The 12,004-nt window shown below is 45.6% G+C and overlaps 1 protein-coding gene across 1 annotated transcript in view; it reads right to left on the bottom strand.

Moving 5' to 3' along the window:
- Positions 1-3,393: 3,393 nt before the first annotated feature.
- The window catches only part of TST (thiosulfate sulfurtransferase (rhodanese)), a 9,114-nt gene continuing 503 nt past the window's right edge, over positions 3,394-12,004 (bottom strand). Inside the window, exons 2-3 of the mRNA XM_009332657.1 lie at positions 11,471-12,002; positions 3,394-3,871 (exon numbers count right to left, since the gene is read on the bottom strand). Coding sequence (XP_009330932.1) covers positions 3,573-3,871; positions 11,471-12,002 — 831 coding nt within the window. The 3' untranslated portion in view covers positions 3,394-3,572. The remainder of the gene's footprint in view (positions 3,872-11,470; positions 12,003-12,004) is intronic.

Genomic DNA, 12,004 nt, shown 5'->3' on the forward strand with positions numbered 1-12,004 from the left:
ACCAGGTGAAGGTTCCTGAGGAGACTTAAATGCTTGAGAGATGAACATGCACAGAAGTGTGGAAGTAAAAATCCTGTGGTCAAACATGCACACAAAGGTCTGTGTTTTCTTATGTGTAGGGACCCCTCCAACCCATGATCACTCTCACACTCGTCAACATGTACTTATTGTCTCTGTGGCTCATCAGCATTTGCTGATGAGTTTACAGCACAGCAGTGGCTTATTTGTGCAGGGAGGTACTGAGACAAGTCCACCAGTGGAGGAAGACATGCTCGGGGTGGGAGGATTTTAACCCATCAGCCCATGGCACGTGGGATCCCTGTCCAAGTAGTTTTCACTCACAGAGGTACATGCAAATCTGGATGGCATGACGGGAGGGAGGGAACGACACACAGCCTCACAAGCTGTACTGCAAAGCATGCTCTGAAGGAGGGACAGCTTCTCTGCCATCTTGCTTACCTAAAGTACTGTTGGCCAGCACAGAGTCACTTTCTGCCACATCAGGTGTAGGGGAAGCTGGAACCTCTACCACATCCTTGGAAGAGAAACAAAAGCTGTGTCAGGTTCAGAGAGGGGAAGGATGGGGATGGTGGCCCTGCTCATCTTTTGATGACATAGATTATTCTCACACAAATGTATTGTACGCCTTCCCAGATCAAGATAGAGCTGTCCCTGCCTGCCTGCATGGTTGGTCCTACAATCCATGATCCTCTCAGATTAAAAAAGCACAGAAGTCCTGCAGGATTTCACATTAACAGCTCACATGGGACAGCCTGCCCAGGACATGGCCAAGCAGTGCCTCTGGGGAATACTGAGTTGCAAGAGTTTTCACAGGCAGTGGTGCAGACACAAGCCAAAATGGAAAAAAAGCTCAGTGAAAATCTCTTTTTTTATTCTGAAGCACTTAGAGATGTCAGACCTGTCATGCTGTACAATTACAACATTTCCTTCCTTTGGTACATTAAAATAAGGGCAGAAAAATGGGGAGAGGAGGTGATAAACATAAAATGCCTGTGCAGTGCTGGCTACGCAAAGAAGGGAGACAAGCTGGAGACAGGGCTTCTTCCCTGATTCTGGCACAGACTATCCCATTTTGCTTTGCTAGTCCTGCTGATGTGATTGATCCAACACCCAGCCTTTGCAAACTGCCTCCTGCACTAGGAGGAAGCTCATGTCTTTCCTGCAGAGGGAATGTCTGTGTAACCCTCAGTTGTGTCCTGCTGATGGTCTGTGTTCCTCATCCCAGCAGGACCCTACAGGCTTAGCCCAGGTGAAACCTGTGACAGGTTACAACTGAAGCCATGGCCCACGGTGGTGAATATGGTAATTGTGAGCCTGCTGGCACTAGCAGCAGTACAAATGGGATCTGGATCAGGCAGGGATGTATGCTTGCATTTGTCAAATTAGCTCATGACATGACATACATGCTTACCTTCTGCTCTTGAGGCGAGTTATTGGAATGAAGACACGATTGCCGATGGGGCAGGAAGCCTACTGCTTCAAAATTAACTCACCAGGGCTGATGTGAACCAGCAGCTTGTGTTTTACACTGTGCCAGTACTTTGCAGCAGCATGTCTGGTACAATATTGGGATACTGAAGCTGAAGCTACTGTGTCAATCAGACTCCAGGAGCCACTGCTGTGTGCTCTGCAAATGTATTAAGAGACACAACCTCTCCCACAAAAAGAACAGGGCCACAAGAGATGAAGAGAGGAAGCCAGTCCTGGCTCACAGGGCAGGATCTGCTTCTTTCCTGTATCGTTTTTCATTCTTTTTAAAGAAGAGCGAAACATATACACATGATCAAAGTGCAGGAATCTGTGCTGCTAAATAAACTCTGTGTTACCTCCCACCTCCTACTTAAGACAAAAACATGTTTGTTTGTTATTATTACTATATTCAGTGGAAAGAACTTTCCAGCCTGCTGTTGTAGAAATTCCTCCTCTCCCATTTCTTCCAATGAAGCAGAATTTCTGTGCAATGAGGCAATGGGCTCATTTCCCAACTCCCATTCATTGATAACTTTCATTTCCCCAGTTCCTCCTGGACAAAATGACGCCGAAGCCTGCAACTGTTCCTACTTTCTAGTTTGTAACTGTATATGATGTTATTGCTTATTGTTCATTTTACTTCTGAGCCTGAAGGTCCAAAATCAAAGCACCACTCTGAGACTCCTACATCTTGATGCCAAGAAGGACTTAAAGGCCATGTGACCATCCTCCTGGATAACAGAAGAAGAACTATGTCTACTTATTCCTTTGCTAAGCCAATTTTGTGAAGAACAGCAGATGACATGCCAGAAAAGATGTATCTTTATCAAAGAGCTAAAAATGATTAAACTTGATCTTTCTTTCTGAATGAAAAAAAAATCAAAAATGTATGTTTAGCATAGCCTAACACTCTGACTTTCCTGACATGCAGCCATGAAGGGAGCCATCTTCCCCAGGCAGAAAATTAACCTCCTCAGACAGGCGCAGGCATTGGTATGCCATTCTCACCAGCCACCAGATGTGGTCAAGAATGGTCTCATATGCCTTCCACATCTGGCCAGGCCTCCAAAATTGAGGAGATTTCAGTGACTTTCCAGACCTGAGAAGCCCCATGGGTGTCAAAATGACATGGGATCTTTTATCTTTTTTTTTTTTTAAAAAAAAAAAAGATCCAGGATTTAACAAGAGGCAAAGCCTCTTCCATAACTACCTCTCTCACCTGGTACATGATCCCTGATGTGTCACAGTGATTTGTACAAGCAGGAAGGTCGTGCTGAAGTCCAGGTATGGAGGTGGGACGAAGGCTGAAGAGCAGAGACGGTTGCTAGGGAACAACCCTCTATCTATGAGCTGTGGTCTCCATGGGAACCAGAAGAAACATGGCAGAGATCAGGGTCATCCTGTCTGATTGAGAAAACAAACAAGGAGGCTCATGTCTCATGAAACACCTGCACCCAGAAGTTCTCATCACATACATAGGATTTCTTGGAGACTTTCATAGCACAGTCACGATAATCATCAGACTGTATTTCAGCAGAACTGGATCTTCTAGTGTCTCCAAATGCTTCACATGAGCTCACCGATCCCCATCAGAAAGGAAGGGGAAGGTGCCCCCGTTTTCCACATTAGAGAAGGGGAGATGGTGGGCTGGCAAAAGGTCTTACATTGAGTCAATGACCGAACCACAGTTTGGCCCTCCTGTGTCCAGCACCCAGTGCTCTATTTTAGCCCCGGACTTTTCATCCATTCTGCTCCACCATAGACCTGAGCTCTCACCAGGCCACTGGAATTTCTGCAAGTCTCCAGGGAAGAGTGCAACTCTCCTTCATGTTGCAAAGCTGCTTCTCCCCCCCAGCACAAACAGGTCACAGGCAACAGAGAAGAATTAGAAATATTCACAGATGCATCATCTTAGAAGTAGATTTTATTCATTGTGAGAAACCTAATCGACTGATCTTTCTTAGAAAAATTGGCAAAATATAAATCAGCATGTTTTTTCTTTAGTTCCACCTCCTCCCTTTCCCTGTACCCTGGGCTGGAGACAGCTGCCAGATCTCCTTGCCCAAGAAACAACTCTCCCTCTAGGCCTTGTTGCGCTTCAACTCAGAGACCTTGTAGTGAGGCGGGGCACGGTGGAACCACTCTGACCAGGAACCATCATAAACAGCCACATCACGCTTGCCACACAGGTAGGCTGCCAAGGCAATGTGACATGCCGTGATACCTTTGCGGCACGTGGCTGTCAGTGGCTTTGAGAGATCCACTTTCTTCTCACGGAATATTTGTTGGATCTCCTCAATACTCTTCTCATGGCCAGTTTCTGTTAGGAATGAGTGGAAAGGTATGTTCACAGCACCAGGGATGTGACCAGATTCCAGCCCTGCAAGAGTGAACAAGAAAAGGAAACATGAGTAAGGAGACATTAACGTAAGTTTTGAAAGATACCTACAAAAGAGACATTAAAGAGACATCACTGCAGATACTCCCACTCTCTCCAAGATATTCATTTGTTTCTGGTGATGATGAAGATGCAAAGCAGTATGGGGCTAAAAAGAGGAGAACAAAGATTATTGAACTTCGCTGAAGTCAAAACTTCCAGAATATTTAGCAAACTACTTCCCCCCTGAAAGCAATGAGGTAGGAATCTGAAGAAGCCCTAGATGTGACAAGAATCAAAGAACCACCACAGAAAAGATCCTAACAAAGCCGTTAAGGGGATCTGTGTAAAGAGAAATGCAGCAGTGCATTTCTCACCTTCCCCAAGTATGTGAGCAGTGTGTAGTGACACAGCTTTCAGAAGCAGGAAGTGTGGCTTGTATGTGGAATTTGTGAAAGTAGTTATCTGTTCACAGTTTATTCCCGTGTCACCTTAAAGTCATATTTCAGAAAAGTAAAGCAACCTTAAAGTCAGCCACGTTACTGCTGAGGCAGCTATCCCAGAGCAATGGGATCAGAGAATTGAGAATTTAGATTTTGTACCACTTTTTGTCCACTCCATGGATGAAATCAGCATGGGTTCTGTTTTTCTATTGGTATAACTGACCACTTCAGGCAAGTTGAAAGTTGCATCTCAAGAACAAGGTCTTTAGAGAGAATCAGATATAAAAATATGATGGATAAGATTTTCATCACACCCTTGAAATTCAAACTCTGTCACTATAGGCTTCATCAAAGTCCATTACACTCAATGGAAGCTTTTCCACTGACTTTGAGAGGCTTTGGATCAAGCCTCATTGGAGCAGGAAACATTATATATTACATTGAAAATGCATTTAAGGGTTTCTTGCTAGGTTTGAACTTCTAATGAGACAGCCCTGGGAAAGTCACGTAAATAGTGATCTGTTTCACTAACAGCTTTCCACTTGCCTAAGTCATCAGGGTAACTGATCTCAGGAGACTGGAGATGTTGGGGCAGTGAACCTTTGTCACAGTTAAATGATTAAAGTATACCTAGTCAGAGATTGACATCACACATCATAATAACACTGCAGTTTCATCAGTGATGTCATGCCATGATGAGATATGTCATAAGGGGAAAACAGGTTTTTGGCAGAGTATTGAGGATTTTTGCTCTGCTGGACAAAGAGTGAGACAACCAAAGCTGCCCTGAGTCAGCTTCACAAGATCCCTCCCTGTTCCAGATGGACCCTCTTTGTCTCTTGATTCATACCCCCTGACTGCCTTAGGAATCTGGCACTGTTGCCTACTAGTCACCTCACGCATCCTTCAGAACTGTTTAGCATTACAGGGAGAAGTTGGGAGAAAAACTGCTCACTTCTGGAGGGACTAACATTAAAAAAAAAAAAAAAGACGACTGTTTTGGACTGATGCTTTCACCACATTTTTTCCAGTTCCAGAAAACAACAGTTCATCACTTCAGTACAGAGAACTGCAAAACCCATGCTCATTAATAGTGTCTGTGTGGCAGAAGGGAAATAAAAACAATACAAAAAATGAGTGTGAGGTGAGCGTGAGAAAACCTTGTTTGTAGTTCTCAGACTGCAGAGCTGCTTACTGGAGAGAGTTACATGCCTGGGTTAAGCTACCACTTTCCCAGAGAGTCAATGGTCCTCACCCTGTCCTTTGGCAAGGGATTTCTGCAGGGCTCTGCTGCAGTACTGGTGATCACCCCAATACAGACTAGTACTGGTGATCACCCCAATACAGACTAGTCTGTGAGCTGCAGAACAAGCAGTCTCACACCATCCTAGGGCACTGGGAAGTGTACTGAGATCAAGAAGTCCTGGGGGCTGAACTAGAAGGGCAAGCTCCTGCTCGAAGAAGCTTGCTGGGCCACCGATTCAGTTTTTAGGTGTCACAGGTCCCATGGTCATGATTGCTTTTCTAGACTGTTCACATATCTTAAAATAGGTAGGTTTGTACCCCTCTCTTATTGGAGACTGCTGTGACATAAAACTCACTGCCCTTAAACAACACTTCAAGTCTCATTTTAGAGCATTTTTTACTTTGATCTAGAGGGAGACTTCCTTGCTCCAGAGATTCAAAAGTCTGTTGGAGTCAGAGACCAGTGCTTGCACTCTGCGAGTGAAAGATGGGGAATTCTATAGAAACTGCATTTACTCATGTATGTGGGTGTTCAGCTGAAAGAAAGAGCTGACATTGCAGAACCACAATCCCTTGGACTGCCTAAGAAGTGCTCTTGAGTGGTTGAGGAAGTGTTATTAGCTCTCTCTCTGCTAGGACAAGAGCAGAGAAACACAGGACTGGAAGGCAAGGCTGGACGCAGCTGGGGTCTGAACAGGGAAGAGGATACATCTGCTCCTGCCTCACATGACACAGAGCATACTCCACACCCGATTCATGCAGTCACCCTTAGAAACTCCAGGAAGGAGCCCTAGGATTACAGAACCTGGCTCCCAGCTACTACAGTGATCACTTTATAGGCTCCCTCTCATAAAAGCACCCATCTCAGAACCAGTTTGGATTCTTGCCATGAAACTTCCCGCTGAGGCACCTCCTTGCTCATGTGAGGAGGAATGTTCATTTCCAACGCTAAATCCGTCACAGTCAGTCCATACGCCATTTATGCTTGTACTAACATTGCCCTGCAGCTGAAATAGTGTTTCTCCCTTTCTGCTATTGCTCCAACATACTGACAGCGAGCACTCAGCACTCCCAACAGCCTCATGCCCTTAGCCTGAACCCAGTAAGGGCTCATTAGATACAGTTTTCACTGCCTTGGCCACCCTAGAAACAGTTCTAGGTGACTGCCAGGTTTCTGGAAAAGGAAGTGGCATTTCCTAGCATCTCAATTGGTAGACAGGAGGTTAATAATTGCTGTTGTCGAGGCCAAATCGCATCTGAGGTTCTTGCACACAACTAATTCATCCAAGTCTTATCCTCTTCTATTGCTTCCAAATGTGGGTCTTCAGCTTGTAACAGAAACATAAGCAATTACGTGTTTCAGGCTACTAAGCATCCAACCCTGCTCTCTGTAGTGCTGTATTTCTATCACTGCACTATCTACCACCACTTCTATCACTGCAGGTGGTACCTCACATAATACTCCCCATGTGATCATTTAAACCTTCCCAAGGCTGTGCCGGCAGCACATTCTAGTAGCAACTCCCTATTTTCAGTGCCTCGATAATTCAAAAAAATATGAAATAAACATAGAAGTATAATGATTGGACTGTGCTAGCAACTTCCAGCCCCACAGATCTGCTTTCAGCACAAGCTATTCTTATCTCCCTTATCTTCCTTTCAGTCAGTTCCTTGGGCATCTAACAGTACTTGTGCTATTTGCCCTCTTCTCACATTGAACTAATAATTGCCCCTCTAATATTACATGAAAAGTATTAATGAAGTCCAAATGGAACAAGTCTACCTCGTAGGTGCTTCCAATGGCTGGAAGAAAAGATCAGACATAACTTCCATGCATGCATGTTCCCATTTCTCTTATCTGGCAAATCAATTCTGTTGGCAAGGAAATAGATCCCTTAGCTGCAGTGCAGGTTTACCAAGGTATTTTATTCAATTTTGCCTTCATTTCAAATATTTTTTCTTGAGTTTTTTTAAAGCCTTCCAGTCTATTCATGTTACAATAATAGATCAACAGTTGCCTAGGTTGTGCTGTACCTCCTATCCTAAATACAAACACAAACTTTGCTAGTGTTTCTGTCCTACAGAACCACGCTCTGATTAAATTTATTAAATTCTTGCCTCATGGAGTTGCAATGTCACACAACTGATTTTTGACACATATTTGGGATGGAGATCATCTGCCTCACAGATCTGAGCACATGGATATCTTTTGGTTATACTCCCTCTTTAGAAATTATCATTTCTGCTTCTCTCCCCTTCTTCTCGCTACCCCTCCCCCTACTCTGCAGACTTATCCTCAGAAAAAAAAAAAAAGGTAGCATAGACTCAGTATAATTCTGAGGCTGTACACAAATAATCTTTCATCTGGAACCCCTGCTAACTGCATAGCAACCCTATTTACTCTTTCTCTCCTTGTTCTCTTTTTATTCACTTTGCTCCAGCAGTTTTTGTTATTTGTTTTAATTCCTTTTGCCAAGTCTCATCAGCTTGGCTTCTGGCAATCCTCCCTCATAATTTGTAACCTGTAATATGTGATCTTCTTCACTGCTTAATCCCCTTTTCCACATCTGTTAAGATTCTCTGCTTAAATATGTGGGGTTTTTTGGCTATTTATCTAGCTATGACTACAGGCCCTTCTCTCTAGCCTTTCCCTTTGCGACGAAAGCTCCAGATGGAATTTCTTAATGTCAAAAAGATAAAAGATGTGCCTTGTCCACATTTAACTCCCCATGGTCTTGGAGTTGGCTGGCTGCAGACAGCTGTTCCTTTCCAAACGCCTCCTCTGTTGCCTCCTTTTTTATCTCTCTCTTCCATTCAAATTGTATGCCTCGGAAGGGACTATTAGTCATGTCACCTAATCTACCGTGAACTCATTGGAAGGAACATTTCAAGCTTGGTCCTGGCCAGCTCCCTGACAGTCTTCGCAGTCAGATCAATAGGCCTTTGCCACCAATGTCAAAATACTGTGTGCGTATACAGCCAGAAGAGTCAACTCTAAGAACCAGCAGGGCCATGGTGCTAATTCTGCAGGTGATATTTGTCAACCTCGTCATGTGAATGGACAGCTTTGGATTGTAGGTTCCTGTGGGTTGAGACAGACTTTGATAAAGTCTCTCACTCTCCATGTTGTGCCTTGAGTACTACTTCATGGTCAAAGTCCATGCCCAGCTGCAGACTCCACTTGGAGAAGAGAGGAAGAAGCAGCAACATTTCATTCTCACTCCCACCACCACTAAACATTCAAGTTGAGCAAAAGCTTTATATTTCGGGCAGGGAGGACTGAGAGCTCAGAAAATGGGCAAAACCTTCAGAGTTGTGTATGCACAAGGGAGGCAAGGACTACCCAAGGGCTGAGAATGAGAAGAAAAATAGTTGGAAGCTCATGAAACAACTTTGGGTTTGCTTTCTTTTTTTAGGTGATGGATTTCTTGTGTGGCAACTTTCCCCCCTGTTCTCAGGTGTCTGCAAAAGAATTCAGAAATTCACAACTTTTCTGTATGCATTTCTTCAGCTATAATTCTTGCTCCTCAGTTTTCAGTGCCCAATGCTCAGAGAGAGTCAGCACTGATAACCATCATGTAATTATTTTTATCATCTGCCCCTGGATTGCTTGGGATTGTCAGTTCAGGCTGGTTCCATAGACCTGCACCCTACAGTGCCTGAGTAAACAGGACCTTGCAGAACCTGGTTGGGCCATTGCTGAATCACAGCTAGCGAGCAGGCCCGAGTTGCTAGTTCCTCCAGAAACACAGCACTATGCAGGGACACCTTTAATCACTCAGTGCATAGGTCAGGGCTGCACATCTGATGGGCTTATGCTGCACACCATGCATGAGCATGCAAGCTTTTTCATCCAAAGCAATACCTGCATTTAAGACCTATGAGACCTGGCTTACAGGAACGCTGTCCATTTTTCTCCACCCTGGCAACCTGGGTAAACCTCTCCCAGAAACTAAAAATTAGCCACATATTATGGCTTATCTTAAACGCTACAGAGGTCTAAATCCTAGCAAGGTAGCTGCTGCATAAAACAGGGAAAACTAATTCTTACCACAAGGAACTGAAAAACTAAAGAGGCAAAAGAGTCAGCTGAAATTAGCCTCTTCTAGAGATGGAGTTCATGGAACTGGAGAGATTAATTGACTTAATTAGGAAGTCAAGAGCTGAGGCAATAATTAAACTGAAATCACCTGAGAATGCAGCAAGTTCCTTAACCTCAAGACCATTCTTCTTCTCTAAATGCAGGCAACGTTTCCCCTCCCTGATTGGATGACCTCTGTAATTAATCAGCATTGATTTCAAATTGCTCTTTTAGGTGTTAGTGCTGCCTTTTACCCACTGCTGGCTGTAGCCTGGTTCAGAAGGCTGTCAAGCTCCTGTGGAATGAGCAGCTGCAGCTGGAGTGCTTATCCTGTTGGATCTGCTGTGGGAAGCAAAACTGGACCACCACAAATAAACTGTTCCATGCTGACTCATTTCAAAGGAAAAATCTGTTTTCAAGATGCTGTCACGGACTGCGGTATTTGTCACCTGGTGACAACTCCCACTTTGGGAAAGAGAATGCGAAATCCATCAGCTCCCAGCGAGGAGCGTTTTATTCATGTCTTGAGGTTAAAATTCAACCTTCACTTTGACGGGCTGCAGTAGGCGAAGAAACAGAATGAGCGATAAGCCTAACTCCCCCTCTCTCCTTGCAACAGCCTCCTCTGTCACTCCCATTACCCCTCTCCCCTTCTGCATTGTCTTGCACAGGTCAAGTGTGTTTGGGGGGGTTCACTGTAGACGCTTCTGCGAACCATGTGTACAGAGACATTTACAGCCAAATGCTCCTGAGGTTCGGATGTGGGAATTTATTTCAGGACACGGTGTCACACTCAATGGCTGTACAGCAGCACACACATAAGAAAACAGCCAGAACAGAATGACAACCAACCTGCAAGGCAGCAGCGCAGCACTACCTCAGGACTGCAGAAGCCTGCCGCGCACCCACTCCTGCAGCGTGGATTTCGACTCAGACCCAACAACTGTTGCTGAGCTTTTCTGTGCATTGTTTTTGAAATCCTGCATTTCTTTTTAAACCATTTCTGTGATTCCCTTTTGGAGGAGAGGTTATTCTGGGATATACCAAGGCTTAAATTACACAGTAAGGGCCTCCTTTAACAACCAACTTGAATTTCATTCCAGGCACACTGCTGTACCAGCTGTCCCCATTGCACAGGACTTCTCTCACCCCTGCTGCTTATGTGTCCAGTGTTTGACCAAGGTAACAAAATCAATTTTTGGTCCTGTTACTTGGGGCATTCAAAAGAGAGAGGTTGATAGCCCATACATTTGGGAAGGGTTTGGGGCTTTTCGCACTTAAGCTTGTTAGATTTAATGGCAGAGAGCAAAAGGACAAAGATCAGTTCAAGCAAGTTCTCTTATTTGCTGGGAACCAGAGCAAGAACGAAAATGTCCCTTGGGTTACTGTATTGCCTAAAACCTGGGCTTTTGCTGGGGCATTCATTATGGTGAGAGGTACCTGTATGAATGCTGATAGTTTCTGTGTGTCTGCTAGTGTTAGATAGGACCCTGAACAAACTCTCGAGAGCTCACACCTCCTGTGTTTGCATTCTGTCTGATTAACTTCTGCAGGGTGTGGGATGGGAGATCCTGGAGCCAAGTGACTGGAGACCTTTTCTGCTATTTCCTCCTGCAGCTTTACAACCAACTACAAGAAAAGCATTCTGTGAGGGCACTGGGATCCGAATGCTCAGTTGCGGATCCCTTAAGGTAAATCAGCGAGTTAGGCTGAAGCATGCCAGTGCATTAGGAAAATCTGTTTGCTGGCTGGGAGGAATTGTTACACCTGGACTAGTATCGACACTCATCCCGCCCTGGTGCAGGGGGCAGGTGTCGTTCCTACCTCCATTACCTTGGTCCAGTTCGGTCCCCCGGAACCGGCCCTCGGGGCGGGAATCCACCACCTGGAACCGCAGGGACCCCACGTTCTGCATCATCTCCTCAAAGGTCTTCAGCAGGGTCGTGTTCAGCTTGGCCTTAAAGACGGCCGGGGCGGGCTGGCTGACTTCTGCTGTGACGGGGTGGCCCTCCGCCACCCAGTTCTTGAAGCCGCCGTTCAGCACGGAGACCTCCTTGTGCCCGAAGGCCCGGAACATCCACCAGGCGCGGGGGGCATAGAAGGTGCCCAGCTCGTCCACGTCGTACACCACCACGTGGGTGTCGTTGCTGACCCCCAGGCGCCCCACGTAGTCGGCAAAGTGGGACTCGCTAGGCAGCATAAAGTCGTAGGGGGAGGACTGGTCCCGGCACTCCTCAATGTCAAAGAAGGACGCCCCGGGGATGTGCCTCTCCTTGAACTCCTGCCGGGCGTTTCGTTTCTGCGGCGGGTACCAGGAAGCGTCCAGTACCCGCAGGCTCGTCCCCACCCGCCCGGCCCGCACGGCCT

Source organism: Pygoscelis adeliae, unplaced genomic scaffold (assembly GCF_000699105.1).
Source record: "Pygoscelis adeliae isolate BGI_AS28 unplaced genomic scaffold, ASM69910v1 Scaffold399, whole genome shotgun sequence".
NCBI classification, from domain to species: domain Eukaryota; kingdom Metazoa; phylum Chordata; class Aves; order Sphenisciformes; family Spheniscidae; genus Pygoscelis; species Pygoscelis adeliae.